Genomic DNA, 17,986 nt, shown 5'->3' on the forward strand with positions numbered 1-17,986 from the left:
AATATTTATACGTACAGAAATACGTATATAGTACTTATACGTACAGAAATACGTATTAATTGAGTATTGTACAGTAACCGTGAATAGTGAATAGTGAACAATAACTTCGTATAAACCAAAATTGCTGAACAGTAACCGTTTATTACTGTTTTGGCATTTAAAGGTTTAACGAAACGATCCTAAATTCCTTTCTTATCTTTTCAAGGTGATCTATAAGCGAGGGAAGGAAATTAGCATCGGGAATTGTGAAAATTACGCTCAAGTCAATAAGGTGAGTAAAAATCTCACTGAATTACGAATCTACCCTCGTGGTGATTCAACATTTTTGCAAGTGTGTTTATTAAATGAATTACAACATGTATATAATTTAGTGGACTACATATATACAGTATAATGGTAATAAGTACATATATATATATAGTTCGTTAAATTACATACTGTTATTAATTCATTGAAAATAGTCATTTCGGTGACAGAAAAATTGTGCATGTGTATGTGATTTCAATGGTACGATATGATGTGAGATTATCGTACGTAATTTTTCAGGTGTTTATGAAATATGACATGTATAGGATATAGTGGACTATGTATATGTTGTATAAATGGTAAATAAATACGAATATATATAGTTTGCTATATAATATACTGTTATTGTTTTTATTGTGGTGATATCGTGAAAGTTTTAAAACGTACAATATGATGAGTGATTATTGTACATGATTTTATCACGGAGAATGTGAAATATTGTGATTTGTCTTCGGACGTGATGTGTGGTACAATATGATGTGAGATTATTGTACATGTTTGGCAAGTCGGAACTTAGCCTTGGCCGGGCGAAAGTTACGATACAGTTAGAGCTCTAGTCTGTCAGCCATAGTACTTCATGTGAGGTAACGGGTGGTTATCTACTCATGAGTACTCAGATTGTTTTGGATGTTGGGTAGCGGGTGGTTACCCAATATCAGAGTAGTACTGCATGTGAGGTAACGGGTGGTTATCTGCTCATGGGTACTCAGATTGTTTTGGATGTTGGGTAGCGGGTGGCTATCCAATATCATCGGTGTATTACGAGAGGGGTAACAGATGTGTACCAGCGTTCTTGGTACCCGTATTATAAATGCATTGGGTAACCAGAAGGGTTACTTAATTTCCTCATGAGCGTTTTATTTCATATTTCTTGGGTCAACCAGATGGGCTGACTATTGACTCATGAGGGCATTTATATTTGTTGTTTTGTGATCTTTCGTATATATTGATATGCGAACTGTATTGTGATTTTACTCATACGAGCTATAAGCTTACTGGGTTTGTGTTTACAATCCCGGTGCACCAATTCGATGGTGTAGGGGATAATTCCGCAGGTGCTGATTAGTGGAGGTTGAGTGACGACTACAGAGGCTTGAAGTCGTTCATATTCTACTTGCGGTGAGGTTTTTAGTGTGGACTTGTGTGTGAGAATTTGTGAGTGATTTGTGAGGATTATTACATTTCCATTTTGTGTATGGATTATAATTTGGGTTGTAATAATCGGCTTGACTGAGTTATATTTTAAACTCAGATATGATCCGCTGCAACATTAAAATGATTTCGATTTCATTGAGATTATTTATGTGTTTAACGATTTTAAGATTTTGAGTTTTTAAGCTCGAAATTTTAGGGTCGTTACAATCCTATTTACAATTATGGACAGTTTGGAGACGTTTATGATCAATTATCGAGTTGGGTTCATATTTATTATCTCCTTCTCAGAGAAACTGTTAGCAGCTCAAAAAAAATATATGACTATCATGTTAACAATTACAATTCGTACTATATGTCTCGTATGTCTTGAGCAAAATATTATAGTTTTGTTGACCAACGTGCATATTTTCAAGCACCTAGAGCCTCTTTTGGGTACTAGATAAAATTAATAATTGTATTTATTTTTATGTAATTCAATAATAAATAAATAATTTCAAAAGAGGAACGATATTTTTTTTTCCAATATCTCCGATATATCTGATATCTCTATTTTTCAAAGAAACGATATATCCCCGATACCAATATTTTGAATCTTAGTTAAGACTCGTAAAAATATCAATTCTGAAAACAGAAAACAGGAATGGCCTCAAAACAATTTGACTCAACCAATTTGACCTCTGAAGAATTCCGCAGGGGGCAACGTACGGAACTTGATTGAGAACTATTACTGCTGTTGTTTCCTCCTATAGAAAGGAAATTTCACAATTCTTTTTTGTTTCTGAAAATAGCTTTTTATTTTATTTTACTAGGAATAATATATAGGGATTAGGTCGGCAAGTAAAGTCGGCGAGGTTCATCTAGGGTTAGTTGTCTATTAAAGAGATCCCTTCTTCATCATATTCGGGAGTTCAGTTCACGAATCCTCTCACAACGCAACTATTGCTCTATCGATCATGACCAACGCAAAAAACCCTAGCCTGTCTCAGTTGCCTGATGATATTGTTCGCCAAATCCTCCGACTCCTTCCCACCAAACCCGCCGTTTGTATCCGTCTTCTTTCCAAGCAGTTCGACGATCTGTGGTCAATAGATCTCGACGAGGGCGATCCACTTGATATGGATCACGACAATTCTCATCAGCACACAGAGTTCATCAACTTCGTGGAGACCTCTTTGCGGGAACGCAAAAACGACAAGCACGTAGATAAATTCCGGCTTCGCATGATGAGGTACTCACCCAAAGACTCTGCTTTTATATCTACATATCTGGGTTTTGCATTCGAGAGAAACGTCATGGTATTGGATGTCAGCCTTAGATCTAAACCTGGGCTATCATACCACACATTATCGTCGGCCTTTCTTGAACGAAATTATATAACTACCTTGAATTTGGAGTATTTGAGAATCAACCTAGGAAATCGTCGTATAAATCTTCCTTTGTTGAGAACTCTGTCCTTCAAAAGTGTTGTATTGGACTCCCAAGATTCTCTCTCAAAGTTGGTTTCATCTTGCCCTAAAATTGAGAATTTGTCATTGAATTTGGAGAACAATACTGCTGAGGTCGACGACACTACTGGTCATAAAGATTTTTCCTTATCGTTAGAGACACTTCTGGGTTTGAAGTGTATAATTACTTTACATGTAGAGAATATGAATATACGGGGTGATCCTAATTCTCATGCTGTTAACCCGACTGTACTTCCTTTAAAGACCATGAGCCTCAACAATGTGAACTTGAAGTCTAACACCTTCTCTAGCTTACTTGAAAATTGCCCTTCTATTGAGTATTTATCACTCAGTTCATGCTTTTTTCCTAGCGGGTCTGATGTCCAATTTAAAAGTTCTAGTCTGAAAACCTTCGAAGTTACTGATCTCAATGCTGGTCAGCTAAATGTGGACGGAGCTATGAATCTGGAATCGTTTACCCTCGTTTCAGAACTTGGTTCAGAAATTCGACAACCTACTCGAGCTGCCTTGCATGGGTGCAAAAAATTGAAACATGTGAACATTTGCTCTGAGCAACTGCAGGCTGTTGTATTAGGTGGCTGCAAAGATTGTGTTGAGGCCACAATTTATACTCCAAATCTGATGTATTTCCACTTCAATGGCAATCTGAAATCCACATTATGTATGGAAGCTCCAAATCTATGTGACACAACAATTACAGTTCTGTGGAGAGATTTCTCTACTTTGGTAGACTTTCTCAAAACATTTGGTCACAGCAAAAGAATAATTCTAGTTGTTGATGATGCTGAGGTTGATATCGTCTTTCCAGAACGTTTAAGAGAAAGTGTCTCTTGTCCACCGTTGCCTAGTCTCAAGAATGTTGTAGTTCGTCGTAAAGATAAGCTTAAGGGTAGAGACTCAGATTTGCGGAATTCCATGCTTTGGATGGCACCATTTGCAGAAATTGTAATTTTAAGTAGATAAATTTGGCTGCCAAGGTTATCTGTGATAAGTTCCTTCATTTTTGGAGCAGTACTATATATATGTTTACCATGCTTGTATCATATTATGAATTGTTTTTGGTTAACTATAAACCATTTGAGCCTTTCTTGTTGATGAGTTAATCTGATCAAATGTTGAATAGTTTACCAAACCGTGAACTGTTTTAGGGTTTAGTATTATAATGATATAATCAACTACCTTCTTCGCCTCTTCCCTCCATCTGCCCTTTCTTTCTCTCCGTCATCTCCCGTTCTCGTCGTCTCCCGTTCCCTTTCCTTCTCTTCTGAGTCGAAGTCGTGTATTGCGCAGTGCACTATGTACCCCGCGCGTAGAGACCAAAGGCAGTCAGCAACAACCATTTGTGTCTAAGTGTCTAACATCTGTTACCAACGTACTTACCATAGCAGCACCGACGTAATACTTCATATTCGAGGGTAAGATGAACTTTGCACGATAAATTAGGGGTCTCTGTGGCCACATCTATTTGAAAGAGCAAAAGTTGCCGCAAAGTTTCACTAGATCTGGACTTTATCCATGTTCACCAGGGCGGTGCTTTTGGTAATTAATGTAATGATCGTTGAAGTAGGATCAATGGATCTTTTTTTGGATACAATTTCATTGTATATTTGTTGATTGTTTAATCATTCTCATCCAACTGAGCTATTTTCCAGCAGTAAGATTTTATATCATATGCTTATCCGTTGTCGATCTAATTAGTTCACATGTACCAAAATTTTTTGTTTAGTTTGTGCCATAACATTCAATCAAGTACTAATGATTATTTGGAATTTCAATTTGATACTAACTAAACTCAAAAGGCAGATTTTCCAATCTCCATTGAAGTGACCATAACTTGATCGATGTTCGTTCTAATTAATTAATGCAAATGTTGTATAATCATATTCCGTTTTCGATTAGGTTTCCTACTACTTGTATAACTAAGACTCCGCCTCTCTGCTTGTATAAGTAATACCATGCACGCCTTCTCGAAGAATTATAAAGGATCGGATTCGACTTCTGCCTTTTCTACATCTACACTATCATATTGATCATACATGGCTACCAAACGAAACACACTTCTCAACCGACCGAAACACAAATAAAAGGCTGAAAATGGAAGAAGATAATCGTTATGACCAAAACACCATGGATATGGCACTAGATCAGTTAACCGAAGATACAATCCGCCATATCATTCAATTCCTTCCCACTAAATCCGCCTTTGCCATGAGTTTTCTTTTCAAGCAATTTGAAGGTGCATGGTCCTTCCACCCAGTAATAGATCTCGACGAGTGCAATCCACATTTTAATAACTACGACGCATTTGAAGATAGGAATTTCACCAACATCCTGACAAGGTACTTGAAGTTCCGGGAGAATGACCCTCGGCCTCTGGACAAATTTAGGCTTCGTATGGAGATGAACCAGATCAGAGAGGAGATTTTAGAAAATTGGTTGAGTTTTCTAGCTAAGAGAAGCATCAAAGATTTAGACCTCAGCCTTAGAACTGCACCTTCCACGATAGCGAAAGGCTGCAATTACTGCTTACCCTCGACACTTCTTTCTCAGATGAAGTCTATAGTTTCCTTAAGTCTCGATTACGTGAGCTTAAAGGCTGATGGTACTATGGGTAGCATACATCTTCCTTCTTTGAAAACTATGTCCCTAAAAAATATGAGTTTTTTGGATTGGTTGGTTCTGTCAGAACTACTTAGGGGATGCAGTTCTATTGAGAATTTGTCTATAACTTCATGCTCTAGGCATGCCCTTCAGAATAGTGATGTAGGGCTTGAAGTTTCAAATTCTTCTCTCAAGACTTTGGATATCAGGGATTGCAACCCTAACCATGTTGATGTACTTCAATCCAAGAATCTTGAATATTTTACCTTGGCTTCAAACTATCGAGGGCTTCTACGTGCGACTTTGTTTGAAGCCAAGAACTTGAAATACATAAACATCCGTGCGCAATTCCTGAGCCGCATTGTTTTATTTCAATGCAATGTTCGTATGAAGGCCACAATTGATACTCCAAATCTTCAACATTTTGAATTCAATGGTTTGAAATCCTACAATGTGCACAAAGTTATTCATGGAGGACTTTTGCAAAAGAGATTGAGTGAAGCAATGGTTGAAGGTCTAAGAACTGACATTCTAGCTTTCTGCTGTGTTGCAAGGAATTCTGATTAGAAGTTTAGAACTGCCAAGATTGTACTTCTCAAACAGTATTAGTTTTCTTCTAATAAAATGCAAGATTGTTTTTCATCAAAGAGAATAAGAGATTTAGATTTACTTTAAAGGAAATTTTAATATGATGGAGTCTTTAGCTAGTGCAAGTCTTTGAGTACGTGAACATCAGGGAATTAAAAGTGTACAAACTTAAAAATATCGTCGTTCTTGGGAACTCAATGATCACCCTCAATATTACTCATCATGTTCAATTGTACAAACTTCGAGATAAAACCATCAATCAAACACCCTATTTCGCAGAGTGTGAAAAACGCAGACAGAAAAGAACTCAAATAGGTACAAGATAAGCTTAGAAACTACGATGCTAGGCAATGATCCATGACAAAGCAGCAGAAACTTAGCACTAAAGCAACGTAGTATGCACAACACTAGCAATAAAAATGGTTAAACTCATATACACAGTGACAGAGATCATTTTTTGCCAGAGAGACTGAACGAGCTGACTTTCATCGGGGTGGCCACCACTAATGGAGCTTCGGGAGAGTCACTGACAGCATATTTGTCGTGCATGAAACGGCTCTCGACAATAGACTCGTCCTTTAAAAGGATCTTGTAGCAGTAACAACTCTTGAGGCCTTGCTGATTCCTGTAGCATTCATGGGCACTGTTCTTGACCTGCTGGAAATCCCATATGACACTGAACTTTCCCACTGTTGCAACAAGGTGGCGCTCTTGTTTACCACTTTCAGTGACCTGTAAACACACATGAACAAAGGTATTCAGTTATCAACGCAATTAAAAGGCCAAAAATCTCACACTCAACACACGTGGACACAAGAATTTCAAAAAGTGTACTGTAATAATGACGCACAATTTGGTGCAGGTCTCTGTATTCCAAATTCAAATTCAAGTACAAAATGAACATACTAAGAACTGAACATGTCGGATATGGTGATGTGGATATACTTTAAAAAACCAATGGATTGATGAACAAGGCATAATGTTTGCAACCTGTTTAATTCTAGGGAAAAAACAGATGCTCACATTGTATAGAAACAAATCAAGTGCAAATCCATCCATCACACAAATGCTCACATTCAAACCCAGTTACTAATCAGACAAAGTTATAGCCAAGAATGAGCAACTCGTCAAACTGCAGGGCAACCTATAAAGCCAACACAATAGTCCTCATGGTATAATGCACTACAAGATAAGTCATTTCCCATATCATAGCATATGGGGCACTGGATAATGATGAACTGAAACATACAACATAAGACTAAGCAAGACACAATGAAAGAAGGCTACAACCAATGTATGGGAAGCAAAACTATATATAGCTAGGTAGCAAATTGCATTTGCTGGTTGTATCCGTTGATAAGAATGAAATTTATCAGAAAAAATCCCCAAATGACTAGCTAATGTAATAACTTCCAGCAAGATAAGTCGGGACTGTTTTCCAGCAGAGTAAATTTAAAGTCAATTACTATAAAACTTTCTCTCTGTTTAAAAAAAATGAATTTACTATGACACTTTTGGCCGATTTTTTTTCCATGTTGCCTGATTCATCAACTCCTCACACATGACATAGGTAATACACAACTATGCTTATACATGGTTATAGAGTGATGATATGTATAGGAACTTAAATAAATCACCAACTGAATAACAACATCATCAAGTCACAGGGCAAAAAAGAAAACTAACCAAGTAAGTTCATATAACAGAAACTAAGCAAATAAGAAAGACACTTGTCTAATCTCATTGCTGATAGATGGAAATTAATCTAACCAAGACATATGAGACTGAAACACAAACACTACAGGAAAATGTTGAACTCCTTCAAGAAGTATGAGTCCGAACAAATTACATACCCAACTACAGAAATCAATATCATAAACTCCTAATATTTAGTTAAAAGCTTAAAGCATGCATATCCAACAATTCAATTACTGCAGCAATTTAAAAGAAGTATCCTTACCCATGAGAAGTGGCCTCCATGAAATTTGTTGTCTTTGCCAGCCAAATGCGAGTCGAGAGGGATCAGCTTCAACAACCTGGGAGCGGGTATCTTGTTTCCCATTCTACCACTGAACCCGGTCTTTGTCTTTCCATCTTTGTCAGTAAACAGAGTGCATATAAGGACCAAAAAACTGTCAGTTGTACCCAACACCCACTTCCCGTCATAAGTGACATCGACATGAGTAATGGGGGAACCCAGCCCTGGAAATGCAGTCTTTGCCTGCCTCATAGATGTCTTCGAATACAACCTTATCTTCCCATCCAGAGATCCAACAACAATCGACCCATCTCCAGTGGTAGCAAAGCACTGAAAATTCGTCCCTCTCGAAAACTGATGCCCCTGAGACCACTCCAGCACAGGCGAATTAGCAATGGTCTGCACCATTCCTCTACGCTCTCGCATATCCCACTGGCACAGCCTGTTATCATCCAGACCCAAAAACGTGGACTCAGAAGGATCCAACTGCGACCCTTTCGTGTCATTAGTAATATCCCTCATTGTTATCTCAGTTCCATCCTTCTCAAACTTCCACTCGGTCACAATCTTCCCCGTCTCAATGTCCAGCTGCTGCAGCCCATTCGCCTGCGGCTTCCCCTCCTTGAGTGGACTCATGAGCATCATATTAATCTCCCCTCTCATTAGCAGAGCCTTCTTTGGCGTCGACTTCGAACCACCTCCGCTGTCGAATTTCGCAACCACGCCCTTCCCATGGATCCCATGGCTGAAATTCTTGAACACCTGCACACCAGAATCATTCACCAAAAAGCTGTTATCCATTGCTCCTAGCGCCAAGCTCTGAACACCGCCGTTCGCCGCCTCCTCGAACTCCTCCATCAACTGCTGGTTGGACCGGACCGGCGTCACCGAATGGGGACTCCTCGCCGCCATGTCGTAGTCGTCGGCATACTCCCAGGCCGAGTCGTCGGCCGCCTCCGGCTTCACCCACCCTAGAAACTCCTTGCCGTAAACCTTGACCTTGCTCTCCTCCGTAGCTTTGAGGCCGTAGACGTTCTCGAACAAGCAGTCCTGAAACTCCGTCACGAATCGCCGGTACTGCTCGTCGGTGTAGAATTTCAGAGCCCAGACTCCTCTGGAGACGAAATCCACGCGCCGCTGATCGGCGAACATCTTCAATTGCATGTCGGTGGAAACCCTAGCTCGGACTTTGCCACCGACCTTGAGAATCCACTGTCCTTTGCTGTCCGACGAGCCGTCGTAGTCGTCGTCGTCGTCGCTGTCGCCGTCGACCTTGGCGGTCTTGACGAAGGAGAACGAGGCGAGCTTGCTGGAGACGATCCACTTGGCGTTGGGAGTGTTGCCGCCGATGTGGAGGTAGAGCTTGACGGCGTTCTGCGACACGGCGGCGACGGCGGAGGCGGAGGAGGAAGAAGGAGGAGTGCCGTACTTGAGCTTCAAGGCTTTAAGCTTGGCGTCGATGTCTCCGATTGGAGTGGGCTGAGTCTCCGGAGCGTCTTGGTAGTTTTCTTCCTCGTCGGAGTGGCGCTGCTCGTCGTCGGACTCTTCGTAGTCGTCGGAGTCGGAGATGTGGTCCTCTCGGCTCTGTGCGGTTCCCATGGCGGTTCAAATCGGAGCTTCGGCAATTCTGAGGATTCTGGAGAATTTGGGGGATTTGAAAATGGGGAGCGGAAATATAGGGAGAGTGTGTGAGATTTGTTGCGAGGAATTTAAAGTTTGGGTGGGGCTCCTTTTATAATGTGGTGTTCTTTAGCTTATTCTGTGTTGGAGACGCGTGGCGAGTTTAGGAAGCGAGTAGCGTTGATTTGACGTCCGTGGGAAACAAAAAAGGAAAAGCGTTGTGTAATTATTTTATTTTTTGGGTTAAACGGATAGTAGTGATTTTAACGACGGCGTAACTTGTTGGCGAAGAAAATTGCAGTTTTCGGCTGAAAGGAGACCGGGTGAGGTCACCAGCTTTCCAGATAGAAACAGCCTTAATAAGAACCTCTCTTCCCGCTTGCGAAAGAAAATTTGATCTCGAGCCCTCCAACTTCTGTCTAACCCGCTCTCGAATGTAGCTAAGAGCACATTTTCTTTGAATTCCCCCAAATAGTCGGTAATCCAAGGTAAAGGCCAGGTTGCTCCGCAATCGGCATTTGGAGAACCCAGCAATCTCAGCTCTAACCTCCTCTGGGGTATTCTTGGAGAGAAAAATCGACGATTTCTCAAAGCTAACCTTCTGCCCCGACGCCAAGCAGTAACTGATTCAAGCAGTAACTGACAGAAGGGAACCAAGAATAGTAATCATAATAAAGAGCCAGTACCAAGGAAAATGGGGGGTGATGAACCCATGAGTGAGCGTGAAAGCATGCACCCATAATTCAATCGGTAAGTGCCTAAATGCACTTTAAGCATGCAGACACACAAGCTTTCATGAGAGTATGCAATGATAGTTGTCGAGTTGTTTCGACTTTGAGTAACCAATAATCTGGAAACATTTGAGATAGATTGACACATATTTAAGTAATCAAGTCCTTCCGAACTGGACCAAGCCAGTAATATCCTCTAAGGGATAATGCACCACATATTGGGTGAGAAATGTACCACAAAATGGGGAAAATGACTACATACAATAGTAGGCATAGAAAATAAGATAGTTAGCTCATATGGGCCAAAAACACAGACCCAAGCTAAAACCCAGGCCCAAATTCTGGACCCATGAGGCGGAGGCCCAATTCCCAGAGGAAGGGACCAGGCCATTCGGATCGGTGCAACCTGCACAATAGTCGCCGTCCACATCGCTGGTTTCCAGATCTGATATGACGCACCGCCACCATTATCAATGCAAAACTAGGATGAAAAATTCAGTATCACTGTGCATCGAGAAAATTTAGTATGTGCTCCGATGTCGAGATCGCCGCACCACCACCAAAGTCCTCAATATGTCGTCGAGTTCGATGATCATGAACCAGATCGGACGCGTGGAACCGCCCACACATCCAGCAATTGTCGAAAGAAACATAAGTGAGAACCAGATCTGGATATAGTGATAATCTAGAAATCCAGATCCGCCAGTCACCAACACCATCGAACAACCGACAACATTGACCTGACGATCTCATACAAGCTACTCCTTTAACCACCATCGTTGACTTAACCATTGATCTCTCCAATTGCACAAATGCCGCACCACCAGATTGGAAATCACTCTCCGATGTAACACCACGGAAGAAAGGGACCTACTATTACCAGGGATCTCCACGAATCCTTCCTCTGAGCCAAAGTGACAGCGTCCCTTCCGGCCACACACCGCAAGCACCAGCTAGGCCATTGGCTGTCACCAACGCAGCCGCGCAACCAAATGAGAGGTAGACAAGAAATGGTTTTTGTTGTTTTGTATCGTGTGCATGAGGCGCATACAAAAGTCGTCTCAAAGAACGTTTATCCTGTTTTTTTTTTTCAATGACACATGATCTTGATACAATGAAGCCTACCCTTCTGTAAAGCTATTGGAACATTCCTCGACAAAACCTCACCGACAATTGGAAAAATTGGGGTATAAATTCAGATGTAGCTAACTTTTAGTGGGGCTTCAACGAGGAGAAGAATAAAGTGCATTGGAAAAATTTGGGATGCTTTGTGTTTGAACAAGTTGAATGGTGGCTTGGGGTTTAAGAACCTACAAACTCATAATAAAACACTCTTGGCGAAGCAATGTTGGCGTCTAATGAAAAATCCTAGCTCCCTGAGGTGCCGAGTTCTCAAGGCTAGGTACTTTGAGCACTCTTATTTCTTTAATGCTAAGAAGGGGTCAAGGCGGTCTTGGATTTGGAATAGCTTGTTGGCTGGCAGAGAGATCATTGCTCCAAATGCTCTTTGGCAAGTGAAAATGGAAGAAGTATTGACGTTTGGAAGGATCGATGGGTTCCAATGAGTCGGGTGGTCATATAAATCCTATCCTCACCTCAAACCGGTTCACTCGTCTCAGTGTTTTAGAGATTATCGATGAGAATAAGTGCTGGAATGTTGAGCATCTTGAGCCGTTTCTTGAGATTTCGGATGCTTGTGTTATTAAGACTATTCCGATTGGTGGAGAGAATGAAGATGATGTTCTGGTTTGGCCTAAGTCTAAAGGTGGTGAGTACTCGACAAAAAGTGGTTATAGGTTATTGTTGTGGCGCTTCTTGCGGTTCCGAAGACTTCTAAGGCCTCTTCATCACATGTGATTGACTCTAAGGTCTGAGAGATAATTTGGCACTCTGGACTTTTGCCGAAAATCTCTAATTTCTTGTGGAGAGCAATATCCAATTCTCTTCCAACAGGTTGGAATGTGTTTAAAAGAAAATTTTGCTCCTCCCCGATGCGCTTTATTTGTGGTGAGCATGTCGAGTCAGTGGAACCTAGTCTTTTTTTTTGTTTGTGGACGGCTGTTGTTTGGTTTGGGGGCTCTCTCGGGTATACTCCATGTAGAGAGCTGGTCACTACATTGGATTTCTTGGCTCTTGGCTATTCACAAGAAGGCGGGTTGTTTGGCTAATAATGTGGATGGATTCTTTATGCTTGTATGTATTCATTTGTTTGAGATATGGAAGCATATATGTGATGTGGTCTTAAAGGGAGGTACTCTGAATCCAGGCTCGGTTCTGATTGTTATTCATAGGTCAATGAATGGTGCTCTTTCAAAGAGAAGTAGCCTGTTATAGTTTCAGAGAAGGTCAGCAGATGCAAGAGTTTGGTCTCCTCCCCCGGGAAACCTCTCAAAAGTAAATGTGGATGCTTCTTGGAAAGTAAGTTCTAGGTGTAACAGTTTGGGGGTGGTTGTGAGGAATCACAGAGGTAACATGGTGGCTGGTGCTTCCTTTCTAGGCTCTCATAATTTGGTTGTGGAGGCTGAGGCTGATGCTATTGTTAGGGGGCTGCAGTTTGCCTCTCATTTGAGATTGAGAACTATTATTGTGGAAGGTGATTGCTTTGAGGTTTTTAATGCACTCTGCAATCCCTCTTCCGCTGGGAACTGACGTATTTCTTCTATGTTACGAAGAGCTAGGCATCTTTGTGCTTTATTTGATATTGTGACTTGGAATTGGGTTTCGCCATGGTGAGGTCGAGCTCCTTGGAATGGGCTAATCAGCCTCTAACCTCTCTCTTTCAGGTTTTGAGGAATGATGGGCTTCCGGCCCCTCCCTAAGTGCTTTGGGGAGTTTGTAGAACCTTGCTTTGTTCTTGCTTGGTTATGGTTTTGGTTGTAGTTGTCTATGTTGCTTTGTTTTTCCTGTGTCTTGTTGTAGTTGATTGTAGAGGTGGGCATAAAACGAATTAAACAAGAAAAACCGACCAAACTGAACCGAAAATATGGTCTGGATAACCGAAATGAAGAGATGTAGTTTAGAAAATGAAAAAAACCGAACTAAAACCGGTTTGAAATGGTTTACGTGATCAAACCAACCGATTTAAATCCGAACCGACCGAATTTAATTTAATGATTTAAAAAATATAAAATAATGAGTATTAGTACAAAAAATAACAAAACATAACATATAAAGTTGTCTAGCACAGTTGGTAGAGCGCATGATTGTTATTTCTAGGTCAAGAGTTTGAATCACAACATTGATATTTGATATTTTATTGAAAATATCTATCAAAATGAGAATAAATATAATCTTTACATAGTTATTAATGAAAAGTGTGTGTGATGTAGTAATCTATCAAGTCTCACCTCTTGAAAAATTAAAAAAATTTACATATAAGGTGTAAACCGAAACCGAACCGAATTTCGGTTAAACTGATTGTTTCGGTTGAGACTAATTTAATTCGGTAAATGGTTTGAGTTTATACAAAACCGACTAAAGTGGTTCGGTTTCTGGTTTTGTTTCTGTTTTTGTTGTTCTTTGCTTTTTTGGCTTGGGTTTTTGCCTTATTTCAATGGAAGTTTTATTCAGACCCAAAAAAACAAAAGTGGTCACCAGCTTTCAGTTTCAGTAATGGGAAAATCACACTAAAGTAAATTTCTTGTTACCACAGGTCTCAAAGAAGTAATAATTTTAGTTTTGTCACTCAAGAGAGTTGTAGCCTAAGGTTAAATCTGAAATTCATTGCATCTCAAAATTTTTATTGATTAAATTAGAGCTATATTTTTGACATGCTAGTTTACCTTGTTCTCACAAAACATCCGCTTAATAATCAAGAATCAGAGAGCTAGCTAATGTTTTTGTTGGAAGCCGTAAGTTTCTATCCACCCTTGCTTCTCATGATTTAAATGGTTGTGATAGCTTTGCTTGACGGTTGTGTATGTTCGCAAGAAGAATCCAAAGCAAGAAAAAATTTGGTCTCTCTAGAGCATTTAAAGTTAACGAATGTCAGTTACTTACAATTTTATTGACAATAAAAACTATTGACATGTCTACATTTTAATATGGTTGTGAGCATTAGTTATGGAAAACATCATTGGTAATCCCTGAATCAAAATTAAAGACCATAAAAGTTAGGTCTCCATCAGATTATACAAAATCAATGCTTTACTCTTAATTTTGCTTATTCTTTTCAAGTCTGATATATCTTAGTTCACCCCAATATCTCATAGACATAAAGAAGTCATATAGCTATTTCTAATTTTCTATCATGATCTACTCCTAGAACACTAATATTGTAGGGCTAATCGGGTGGATTATTGTGAAGTATACAACATCTAGAATGCATGATCTAACTATTTAGTTTTTTAATTTTGGCCTAGATTTGTGCTTACCTTTTTGCATGTTTCTATATTGTAGTGTAAAATACGTACATGCGCCTACGGTCTGTCTCTTGCATCATTTGGCCCAAGATATCATGTTTTCATTCTCGCCAGAGTAGAAACAACAATTCTATTAAGCAGAAGGCTGGTAACAGCATAAGGGAATCGAACCTGTGGTAGAGTGGCTCGCTTAAAATAAGTACCCAAAGCTCATCATTACCCCAAAGTGAAAGTAAAAAAACAACTGAAGAAATGCAAGTTTCCAAAAATATCGTTAATAGAAACCAGTTACTGAGCCTCACAATTTGCAGTGATGTTGCATAGCTTCATTAGTTCAAGGCTTGAACTGCTGCATATTACCACAAGATGACGTACTATGTGGTTAAACTCAGCGTAATTGTGCTATATGTGCGCTTAGGGTTTAGGTTCTTGGAAGTTAAAAGTGGGGGTATTTTGCTCACCACGAGACCAATTTCATTCAATAAGTTGTCACATAACAAGATTAAAATTTTACGTTACATCAATAATATAGTAATACATCAAGTACAAGAGATATGATACAATGATCGATAGACCAACTCTATGCATTAGACTAGAGTAGCTTGCTATCAAATTAGTGTCTCTAAACCGAACCATATATATCAACTTAATAATATACTTTATTGTTAAACTAATATACATTATCGAAACTCGATCATGTGGCATAAGTCTCTTTAACATAGCTAAAAGGTCGAGGTCGTGAATTTGACTTAAAAAAGACTTGTTGTAGTGTATTCGCTATGGTATTTGGTAAAAAAAAAAAATACACTCGTTGAGTTGGGTTGGAGTTACTAGAAAATATAACTTTTACCGTTCACAAAACTCTTATAATGGGCTTGGGCCGCTTAGACTTAGGGTTTACTTTATATAGTTTTACCTCCTCAAATTCTTTTGAGAACCCTCAAAACATAAACGCGGCGGCAGCTCTGAGAAGAGAGTTGCAAGTCCTTCTGCCAAAATGGGTACCTCCTCGGTCCCCATCTTCTCTGATTTTGATCTCTCTTCAAGTTTTGATCTTTTCTAATGTTGAGATCTGGTTTCATGTTTTGTTAGGTATCTCTAGGGATTCTATGCACAAGAGACGTGCCACTGGAGGCAAGAAGAAGGCCTGGAGGAAGAAGCGAAAGTAAGATTTTCTTTCTCGCTGTTCTCGTTTTCATATAGATGTTAGATCTTTGAGTTAGATAACTGTGGGTCATGTATTAATAATCGTTATACCCTGTTTTTGATTTCTGTTGTGTTTTATATGTTCAATGTATACAACGTGTCATTCATTTGGGTTTCTTTGTATCTCGAAGAGATTCATGATGATTGTTGTTTGATTTTGGTTATGTTTTGCCGGGGGTTGTTTTGATTTGTTGTCATTGGTTGGTATATTTAGGAACTAGCTTTTCTTTTTTTGATGTTTTTGTTTAAGGATCGCTATGCCAACAACATAGTTCAACCCTGCCGCTTTTGCTAATAACTTTCATGATTAAAAAGCAGTATGGTTGGAATGATAATGTAGTGCGTTACTGGGTTATGTCTGTATTTTGCTCTGAAGTGTAGGAATTGGTTTTCTTTTAAGCGAAGGAATTTGAGAATTGACTGTGTTTAGCTTTGCTTTGTGAAGGTATGAGCTCGGAAGGCAGCCTGCCAACACCAAACTGTCCAGCAACAAGACAGTTAGGAGGATCAGGGTTCGAGGTGGAAATGTGAAGTGGCGTGCTTTGAGGCTCGACACTGGAAATTTCTCTTGGGGTAGTGAGGCTGTGACCAGGAAGACCCGACTTCTTGATGTTGTCTACAATGCATCTAACAATGAGCTTGTGCGTACTCAAACCTTGGTGAAGAGCGCCATTGTTCAGGTTGATGCAGCACCTTTCAAGCAGTGGTACTCCACACACTATGGTGTTGAAATTGGCCGCAAGAAGAAAACTGCTGCTGCTCTCAAGAAAGAAGCAGAGGTAAGGACTTAAAATTCTACTTTGGTCAATTGAAACATATATTAGGTAGTATCATGATAAGTTTGTACATGTGTTCACTTTTATTTATCAGTTTCTAGTTATTGGTTTGGAGTGTGCGAATTTCAAATTTACATGCTGCAAATGGCAAGTAAATTTAAGAATGAACGTCCTGTTGCACCGGCTAATTTGTGAAATTAGATATGGTGCATTAAATTGTGTTCACCAGCTTTTGCTAATTGTTTTAACCATTGGTGTGATAGGATGCTGAGGCCGCTACTGCTCCTGCACCTGCTGAGGAGGTGAAGAAGAGCAAGCATGTAGAAAGGAAGTTGGAGAAGCGTCAGCAAACTCGTGTACTGGACTCACATATTGAGGAGCAATTTGGCGGTGGTCGTCTATTGGCTTGCATTTCTTCAAGGCCTGGCCAATGCGGCCGTTCAGATGGGTATGATGCTTGCTCTACTTATGTTTTTCTATAATTGAAGTAATGTTTAATCACAAACACATTATATTTGTTGCATGTACAGAATTTTGATTCTCGTTTATAATTTTGCAGATACATCTTGGAGGGCAAAGAGCTTGAATTTTACATGAAGAAGCTCCAGAGGAAGAAGGGCAAGGGTGCTGCTGCCTAATATTTCATTTCTCGCACTTATTAGTCATACTAGTCTTTCCTGCCTCTTCTCTAATGGATTGCGCTTTATTTAGTTGATGTTCAAACAATTTTTTTGTGCTGTAGGTTCAAGTTTCTTGACTTTGAGCATTACATGTTTAGATCTCAATGAGGAATTCCTAAATACTTTATAATTACAACTTTTCCTAGCAAAGGAATTCCTATGTTGAAGTGTTGATTAAAAATTGAAAAACATGTTATGCACTGATCCATTGTAGTCTGGTTTCCATGGCCGCACCCATTTCCCGGTAAACCTCTCAATCATCGTTTATAAAGGCTAGATGTAGCTGCAACGCCAAATACTTCTTTCAAATGCCTAGAGGTATGAAAGATTTTGGCTTGTACTTTAAAAAGAGATCATCGGTTTTCAGCTCTCCTGCCTTTGAACTCTCCCTCTAAATCAAAATACTCGTAAATAAGGGTTTTCGTAGTTTACCCTTTCAGATATAAAAGTTTACTCCTATATCTTACATCTGATGATCGTAAGATAAAAATTATCATCTGGCTACTTCAGAGGTCCTT

The 17,986-nt window shown here is 39.7% G+C and overlaps 3 protein-coding genes across 3 annotated transcripts; 2 read left to right on the top strand and 1 right to left on the bottom strand.

Moving 5' to 3' along the window:
- Positions 1-5,021: 5,021 nt before the first annotated feature.
- LOC126783805 (F-box/LRR-repeat protein At4g14103-like) lies at positions 5,022-6,095 on the top strand. The gene has a single exon (XM_050509342.1). The coding sequence runs from the start codon at positions 5,022-5,024 to the stop codon at positions 6,093-6,095; it is 1,074 nt and encodes a 357-aa protein (XP_050365299.1).
- Positions 6,096-6,299: 204 nt separating this feature from the next.
- On the bottom strand, positions 6,300-9,781 carry LOC126781989 (protein CYPRO4). Its single transcript, XM_050507129.1, has 2 exons — positions 8,077-9,781; positions 6,300-6,848 (listed from the first exon to the last, which is right to left on the bottom strand). Exons 1-2 carry the CDS (start codon positions 9,691-9,693, stop codon positions 6,567-6,569), a joined length of 1,899 nt encoding a protein of 632 aa, XP_050363086.1. The 5' UTR covers positions 9,694-9,781; the 3' UTR covers positions 6,300-6,566.
- Positions 9,782-15,717: 5,936 nt separating this feature from the next.
- LOC126782861 (40S ribosomal protein S8-like) lies at positions 15,718-17,668 on the top strand. The gene is made up of 5 exons (XM_050508193.1): positions 15,718-15,807; positions 15,899-15,971; positions 16,458-16,791; positions 17,052-17,236; positions 17,348-17,668. Exons 1-5 carry the CDS (start codon positions 15,804-15,806, stop codon positions 17,424-17,426), a joined length of 675 nt encoding a protein of 224 aa, XP_050364150.1. The 5' UTR covers positions 15,718-15,803; the 3' UTR covers positions 17,427-17,668.
- The last annotated feature ends 318 nt before the right edge of the window (positions 17,669-17,986 follow it).

This window comes from Argentina anserina, chromosome 2, assembly GCF_933775445.1.
Source record: "Argentina anserina chromosome 2, drPotAnse1.1, whole genome shotgun sequence".
Taxonomy (NCBI): Eukaryota; Viridiplantae; Streptophyta; class Magnoliopsida; order Rosales; family Rosaceae; genus Argentina; species Argentina anserina.

Bases quoted from the DNA above. Each gene is read 5' to 3' on its own strand.
- LOC126781989 (XM_050507129.1), bottom strand. From the start codon at position 9,693: ATGGGAACCGCACAGAGCCGAGAGGACCACATCTCCGACTCCGACGAC. The intron at 6,849-8,076 runs GTAAGGATACTT...GTGTGTTTACAG, and splicing joins ATGGAGGCCACTTCTCATGG to GTCACTGAAAGTGGTAAACA.
- LOC126782861 (XM_050508193.1), top strand. The intron at 15,972-16,457 runs GTAAGATTTTCT...TGCTTTGTGAAG, and splicing joins GCCTGGAGGAAGAAGCGAAA to GTATGAGCTCGGAAGGCAGC. The intron at 16,792-17,051 runs GTAAGGACTTAA...TTGGTGTGATAG, and splicing joins CTCTCAAGAAAGAAGCAGAG to GATGCTGAGGCCGCTACTGC.
- LOC126783805 (XM_050509342.1), top strand. From the start codon at position 5,022: ATGGAAGAAGATAATCGTTATGACCAAAACACCATGGATATGGCACTA.